General features: G+C 44.6%; 1 protein-coding gene across 1 annotated transcript in view; it reads right to left on the bottom strand.

Annotated features, from left to right (window-relative positions):
- Positions 1-376: 376 nt before the first annotated feature.
- The window catches only part of LOC310792006 (contactin-associated protein-like 2), a gene marked incomplete at its 5' end in the record, with an annotated part of 132,637 nt that continues 124,268 nt past the window's right edge, over positions 377-8,745 (bottom strand). Inside the window, 2 exons of the mRNA XM_083653688.1 lie at positions 377-629; positions 4,224-4,298. Coding sequence (XP_083509814.1) covers positions 430-629; positions 4,224-4,298 — 275 coding nt within the window. The 3' untranslated portion in view covers positions 377-429. The remainder of the gene's footprint in view (positions 630-4,223; positions 4,299-8,745) is intronic.

The raw sequence follows: 8,745 nt of genomic DNA, 5'->3' as shown, positions 1-8,745 counted from the left end.
TGAAATAATCATGTCAAATTACGAAACATTGTAATTTAACAAGCAAAATGCATAGCCGGAACTTCAGTTTTTGTCTGGAAAGTAGGTCCTGCTATGTATTTGCTGAGAAAATGATGATGTCTCGTACATTATTATTTCATAACTTGGTGAGTATACAAGTCACAACATGTACATACAGTAAGAGTGTTTTGGCGCTGTTGGAATGTGTATTTGGCTAGGGGAAGGCTAGCGATTCCCATGGACTACCAGTCATCGTGCTAGGCTAACTAGCAGAAGGGGCGCATCGCTACTTTCTACTACACGCACAGAGAAGAGAAGGGCATCTATCTTTTCGTCTTACTATGGGGAATATAGCAAATAGGAGAATCTGCCAGAATGTTGGTGTGTTCCTTTAAATAAGGACATCATAACGTTGTGAGTCTGTGCTGCTCAGATGAACCACTCCTTCTTGCTCTCGTCGATGGTCTCAGTGAACGCCGGGTCGTTGACGATGATGGCAGCATCGGCACAGTCAGCTGACTCCGCCCCCTTGGCCTCATTGGTGTGATATGATCCTTTGTGACGGAACATGTGGCGAATCACAAACACCAGCAAGCACAGGATGCTAAAGATCACCACGGCGATGATGCCTGCAAACAAAACAATACCAAAAAATTGACTTAAAGGAATAGTTTGCCCCCAAAAAGAAAATGCAGTCAGTATCTAGTCACCCCCTAGTGGCTAGTTGAAACTCTGGTGACGTTTGTTAGTCCAATTCCATGGTACAGTACATGCGTAATTAAGGGTGGTTTCACGTTAGGGACCAGGGACCGTTTCCGAGCACACTTGACCCCAAACTGATCCCTAGTCCGGTTCGCTTGATCCGTGTGAACATTGTGTTCCGTGCCCGGGTCCACTTGAAAAGGTGGTCTGGGGAATGCCTCAGGCGTGCCCGGGCACGCAACGCATCAGTACCAGATCAGTATCACAAGCGTACCCAAACACTGAAGTGATTTTGATGTACGGTGATGATACTGTCATACACTAATGGCAAAGATGCATCTCATGTTGCTGCCAAACTTTCACTTGCTATGTACAGTACAAAGTGGCAACGTGGCTAAATGATTCTTGTCTAACCTTGAATGTTGAGAAGACAGTCACTATGGATTTCTCTAACAAAGACATGGGGCCCTATCGTTGTACAAGCGCCAAATGATCTGCTGTATGTAAACCAAAGGCATAGACATGCAATCTGTAACTTCAGGGTTAATAACACCAGAAGGTTGTTGGTAGATATAAAGGACTGCATACAAGTATGAGGATCTGTAACCTCTGTAGTGACAACTGTGTGGGAGACGAGTATCATATTGTGTTTGAATGCAAGAATGCAATTATTTGGAATTTCAGAGAGTTATATTTACCCAGATATTATTTAACTCGTCCATCTATGTTTAAACTGATCTTACTACTACAGACAGACAAAAAGTCACGTGTAAATTAGGTGCTTTTTTGAAGAATGTCCTGCCTCTGTTTAAATGACATATGCACTAGCCATGCCGTGTGCCATTGTATATTGTTTTTGTATGTTTTGTTTGTGCTCCATACCATGTGATCATGGTCAATGAGTCACATTAAATAAATAAATGAAATGAAATTAAATGATTTTTGCGCTTGCTGGCTGGTTTGCGTGCCGTAACGGCGTGTCTTATGCTATCATAGGCAGTCAATTTGCACTCCGGCCACGGTAGCAGCCACTTTTGCGCTGGTTTTTCTGCATCGGTACAGCTAAAGCTTATGCTAAACCAGGTGTGGCTGTGCTAAATCCTCACGTTATGTTAACGTCCGTATGAGTGAGAGTGAGAGTCATCACAATTTTGATATATTGAAATAGGCTAGAATAAAATTCTCACACATCCCCACCTATTAAAGAAACTGATATTTTTACATGTGTATGTTATTTCATTGTCTAATTACAATAGCACATACTTAGAATCAGGACATAACATTAGGCACAACATGGGGATATGCTTTAGCCTAAACTGAGTGAAGAAAAGATAAAAAAATATTATGCTACAATGCAATACGCCCTATTTTATTAGCCTACAAAAGATTGGTAGATGCCTATATAATGACCACTGCGTTTTGGATATGTCCGATGCGCACAGACAACCATCTCTCATTATGGCATTTGCGCAAATTAATTGGAGGGAAGAAAGATGCGAAAACCCTCACCAAGCCCACCACGCCTCTGAATCATTTCCAGAGTTAATCCTGCATAAATCACTGTTGCGCGGGCGCAAGTGGCATTTTGCGCGTCCCAGAGAATAGCAGATGACTTGGGAACGCCTCCAAATTGCGCTGCGCCCGGCATTAAACACGTACACGCGCTAAATTACCGGTTTTTCCAAGATAGGGCCCCCCGGTGACTATCCTGACATTTTTGTAAATGGACAAAAAAAATATATATATTTAAATCCTGAGGTGTTATTTTTTACATCCCACTCTGAGCTTTAAAAAGTATATAAGAAAGATGAGCCAAACACTAAAATATAATCTAACCAATTTTAGACACCTCAGAAATTTGCTTACAACGGTGGCATCGAAGATCTTCTTAAATGCAATGATTTTCTCTCATTTCTCCTACTGTATGTCATGTTGGTCTCAGGCCAATAAGCTGCTTGAGTCTCTTCATAAACAAGCTTTGAACATACAATCATGTACTCAAATATCCGTATGGTGTTCAAGATAATCCATAATGCTGCTCCTCCGCCCCTTAAGACCTTTGTCCAACTCTGCTCTGAGATCAGCAGCAGAACTACAAGGTCGACCTCAAGGGGGCAGTGTAGAGTTCCAAAAAGAGGCTCTGCCTTTGCTCAATCCTGCTTTTCCTTTAAAGCCATAAAGGATTGGAACAAACTCCCCACTGACCTGAAAGTCTGTACACATTTTTACACTTTCTCACGTGAAATTAAGAAATGGATTATAAATAACCACCAATTACTTTGCTTTATTATTCATTCATTTTGTAGAGCTGCATAATGTGATATTATATACTGAGCAGTGCATATAAATTATGGTTATGTGTGTATGAATTGTGGTGATATGTGATATGTATAAATTATGATGTGTTGATATCTGTTACTTCTGTACCTTGTAATTTATTGTATAGTTGTATTGTTTGTGCTGGCAACCTGCCCTGGAACTGCAGCTGGAAATGAGCAATTTGCTATAGTCCGGTGTAAAGCTTCTTTTCTCTTTGAGATCAATGTTATATTTTGCACAATGTCCCTGACAAATAAACTTAAAGAGCATGGTGCAGGTTGGAGACCACATTGCATTAATATGTGGAAGGGGTATATAGCAATGGGGATTTTTTTTTCCAATCACACATAGCTGCATTTAGACTAGTTTTTGTAACCAGCAGGGGGCACTGGTCCATTTCATGGAACTAACACTTGTGATGTCACAGGGATGCAAATTTTTCAGCCCAAAATATGAGGATTTCTGAGTGGTTTTATGTCTGCCCTGGTATCTGTCACGTTTTTTCACTCTCCATGACTTTGCATCCCTGTGTCAGCCCCAGCAGAACATTCTCCTCTTGTGATGTCACTCCTGTTGTTATGTCACACGCCCATTTATAAAATGCCACCTATTTCTCCATATTTATACTCTGGGGGCCTGTGGGGAGGGGGGGGGGGGATCTTTGTCTTTTTGGAGTATTTTCACTGTAATCATGAGCCCAAAATGTAAATTCAGATTTTTTTTAACCTGCACCATGCTCTTTAATAAACTAAATTGCTATTTCTTTACAGTGTGACGACCAGTCTGGACTTATGACCTTCAGAGATAAACACACAAGAACGTGTATTGTTCTCTATACTGTTACAAATGTTACTGTAAAATCGAGTTTTGTTGCTGTTATCATTAATGTTAGTTTGTTAATACCGTTAGCTTTGCATTTTAATTGGTTAAGACAAGCTATTGATCGCCATGAAATACTGTAGCCAATATCAGCCTGCATTGTCAACTCATAAGCAGTCAGGCAAGTATACGCACTTATTGCTTTACTAACTTTAATGTTGATATCTGATTCGGTATTAGCAACATAACTCGCTTTTCCACTTTACATTTTAAGTTTGTCACTGTATAGAAAACAATACACAAACTCACACCCACCTTTTGTAGTCGATCACAGACAGTACAGTACAGTACTGTACTGATGTCGGTAGTTAAAACAGACTTACCTCCAATGACGGCAGAGTTGCGATCTACTCCGTCACCACCAGCCTTCTCCTCACTTAAGGGGAAAACGGCTCCAGCTGTGGAAACACAAGAACAGGTTTGGATGTGGATCTTTCTGAGCAGGATTGTTCCCCTGTAACAGATCATGTGGCTCTCTGGCTCACAATGTTGTCCAATGAACAGACTTGGTTATCTGCTCTGGCTTTCCAGCAGCCAATGGTCACACTTGTTATTAAATGTGTCTGCGTACATTTCCTGGCTGTCATTTCAATGTGTTCCTGCAGCAGTGTTGAGATTGATATCTCAACACTGCTGCAGGAAGAGAGAGAGACACCTTCTGTCTCTCCACTGATTGAACTGTTGCTGGCCACTGGGGACTGCTCAGTACAACCACAGTCTTCTGCTGTGGGCAAAAGAGCTGTTTAAGTGGTGCAGTTGGGCTTTCAGTGCCTTGCTTACTTATGTATTATTATTATTATTATGACTTGCTTATTGAGGAAGGGGACAGTTTCTTAATCCTAATGGTTCTGTCAAACGTTGGGCCACATCAAGAGCCATAAAGATAAACAAAGACAGCTGGACGGACGCTTCTCCATAATCTAGGCCCAATAAAACTCATGAACAACTTTGACTTTACACAACAGATTACCCCTGCTCTAGTCATCAGCCTATCACAACACAGCAGATTACCCCTGCTCTAGTCATCAGCCTATCACAACACAGCAGATTACCCCTGCTCTAGTCATCAGCCTATCACAACACAGCAGATTACCCCTGCTCTAGTCATCAGCCTATCACAACACAGCAGATTACCCATGCTCTAGTCATCAGCCTATCACAACACAGCAGATTACCCATGCTCTAGTCATCAGCCTATCACAACACAGCAGATTAACCCTGCTCTAGTCATCAGCCTATCACAACAGCATTGTATCCCTGGTCTAGTCATCAGCCTATCACAACACAGCATTTTACCCCTGATCTAGTCATCAGCCTATCACAACACAGCAGATTATCCCTGCTCTAGTCATCAGCCTATCATAACACAGCAGATTACCACTGTTCTAGACATCAGACTATCACAACACAGCAGATTATCCCTGCTTTAGTCATTAGCCTATCACAAAACAGCAGATTACCAGCCTATCACAACACAGCATTTTACCCCTGATCTAGTCATCAGCCTATCACAACACAACAGATTATCCCTGCTATAGTCATCCGCCTATCACAACACAGCAGATTATCCCTGCTCTAGTCATCAGCCTATCATAACACAGCAGATTACTACTGTTCTAGTCATCAGCCTATCACAACACAGCAGATTAACCCTACGTTAGTCATCAGCCTATCACAACACAGCAGATTATCCCTGCTCTAGTCATCAGCCTATCACAACACAGCAGATTAACCCTGCTCTAGTCATCAGCCTATCACAAGACAGCAGATTACCCCAGCTCTAGTCATCAGCCTATCACAACACAGCAGATTACCCCAGCTCTAGTCATCAGCCTATCACAACACAGCAGTTTACCCCTGCTCTAGTTATCAGCCTATCACAACACAGCAGATTACCCCTGCTCTAGTCATCAGCCTATCACAACACAGCAGATTACCCCAGCTCTAGTCACCAGCCTATCAGAACACTTTTAGCTTGTTGAAGCAACAGATACCCATCAATGATAGGGAGGGGAAAATCAGTAGTGTGTTTGAGTTTTTATTTAGAGAAAGCACTGCTGGTATTGATATTGTTGCAACTGAGTATTGTACCCATTTAGTATCAAAACTTATTGATAGTATTATTGATACTTTTGACACCTGGTGACGGCTAAAGCTTAATTTATACTTATTAGAAAGTGTTGCTCAGCACATGGTCGCAGACGAAAAAGAAAGTGTCGCTCATGGTGTTGCATTTATACTTCAGTGAACGTTCGCCTCGGTTCAACGGTCACGTGACACCCGAACGCTATCAGTGCAGACAGCCAAGGCAAGAGAGGGAATGGAATGCACAGTGAAACCACCTTGGAGGCAAGATGTAACGTACTTGGCTGTCAGCATTTAATAGCGTTCGGGTGTCACGTGACCGTTGAACAGAGGCGAACATTCACTGAAGTATAAATGCAACACTTTCTTTTTCGTCTGCGACCATGTGCTGAACGACACTTTCTATTTTATTCTCAAATACACTACTGCCGCATGCGCTAGGACGCGTCATCAGTGATGTTATCTGGGGTCGTAAGGTGTTTCGGGTCTGTCAACATCATACACCCTCGCCCAGTAGACCCAGCCGAGGCCAACTAAGACCCCGACTCGCGTCCCAGAAGCCGCTCACGGATCAGCCTTACCACTCTGTCTGCAACGTTGCCTGCGGGAGGGGTAAGCGAGAACGCCCAATCCGCTGCAATAGAGCTAGTGCTACGCCGCAGTATTGGCCCTTCGGTGCATGGAGGATCTAGGCTCTGTGGGTTACTCCCGGCCATGCTCCTCCTTCGTCTCACCAGACCCTCCCGTGGCAAAGGCAATCCAGAGGCTGAGAGGATGCCTCAAGGACGCCTCAAGAGGGCCTGTGCGCTGCACGTCATCCACCTGCGCCGAGCACCTCGCTCTAGCCTGAAGGACCCCAGGCCGTGCCGATCTTTGCGCAGATTTTCAGGAGGCTAATCCGTAGCGTTTGTGGATTTCTCCCTCACGAGAGAGCCAAGATGGGGTGCTAATCCCATCCCGTACCGGTTGCCGTCTCTCCGGCCGTCAACTGTCTCTCCAGCTCGTCACCAAACTATACTTGGTTGTCACCTAGTCTTTCCTAAGTGTCACTGGCCAGAGGCAAGCCAGGATTCTATATTCTCAAATACACTACTGCCGCATGCGCTAGGACGCGTCATCAGTGATGTTATCTGGGGTCGTAGGGTGTTTCGGGTCTGTCAACATCATACACCCTCGCCCAGTAGACCCAGCCGAGGCCAACTAAGACCCCGACTCGCGTCCCAGAAGCCGCTCACGGATCAGCCTTACCACTCTGTCTGCAACGTTGCCCGCGGGAGGGGTAAGCGAGAACGCCCAATCCGCTGCAATAGAGCTAGTGCTACGCCGCAGTATTGGCCCTTCGGTGCATGGAGGATCTAGGCTCTGTGGGTTACTCCCGGCCATGCTCCTCCTTCGTCTCACCAGACCCTCCCGTGGCAAAGGCAATCCAGAGGCTGAGAGGATGCCTCAAGGACGCCTCAAGAGGGCCTGTGCGCTGCACGTCATCCACCTGCGGCGAGCACCTCGCTCTAGCCTGAAGGACCCCAGGCCGCGCCGATCTTTGCGCAGATTTTCAGGAGGCTAATCATTCTAATAAGTATAAATTAAGCTTAAGTCTTTCCCAGGAAATGAATAGAAGACATGGGGCCCTATCTTCCCAAAAGCGGTAATTTAGCGTTTGCGCTCGTTGAACACCCTGCGCAATGCAAATTGGGGGCGGGCACAAGCGCACAAGGGCACAATGCCTGTTATAATTGTACTGGGCATAGGCGTGTCACATGCCAAAGCAGGCGTTTCAGTGCTAAAATGTGGGGATAGATGGCATTATCCTATCGTCAGCAGCGCGCAATTACTTTGCGCTAAGAGCTTTGAAAAGGACCTCTTACGTGCTAAATACCTCGCTGCGCTGGAGCGCACCGTAATCTCCGCGCAGCGCAGAAACGTCATTACGCACGGACGTCAAATTCTGCTGCTAAAATTGGGTAACCAGCAGATTATTCGGTGAGGCAATCAACTAGAATTCAATGAGAAACTTTTATCACATTGCAAGGAGGGGTTATGGTAAATTAATTGAGAAAACTTGTACATTGTAGCCTACTTGCAATAGGCTATTCACCTTCACCTGCTATAACCCGGAGGGTCGTTGGCATCACAGCCGATCTGGCACAAGCCTCGGCACGAGTCGAGTTTTAATTGAGTCCACTGTAAATCCTCCAATCTTTTCTTTTGTCTCCGCCGTTTAACCGCTGCAAACACATTTCTATTGTCGTTTCTATTGTCCCACCCCAGTCAACAAAATAACCCGAATTGCATCAAAACTCAGATGTTTTTAACAGGTATATGATGGTGTCGTTATGAGATAGGGATAAATACAGTCAATAGGCCTACACCTATCCAAATTACGCATGGGAAGAATTACAGCATGCCTCACGCAAACTGTATTACAGTGACTGCAAGATGGGAATCTGGTTTGATTGATCTAACGCCCAGGCATTGCCAAGCCACACCTGTGAATACTTCTGGTGGTTAACACCGCCCAAATCCCATTTGCGCCGTGCATAAATGATTTGGCATGCCTCTAATCTGCGTTTGCGCCCGTTGTTGTCACGAGTTCTGCTTCCCCGCACCACCATGCATCGCCACCATATTTTGGGGCTGTTTTAACTTAAAAACAGGGGGGTCACGTCTACCCAAACAATTATATCATTTTTAAACAGTTACGTTTATGTATAAATCATTACAATAGGTTCCCGTGAGGTGGGGATGCGTTTTGCTGCTGCC

This window comes from Poromitra crassiceps (assembly GCF_964638095.1).
Source record: "Poromitra crassiceps genome assembly, chromosome: 17".
Taxonomy (NCBI): Eukaryota; Metazoa; Chordata; class Actinopteri; order Beryciformes; family Melamphaidae; genus Poromitra; species Poromitra crassiceps.
This window is presented reverse-complemented; position numbering and strand designations above follow the sequence as displayed.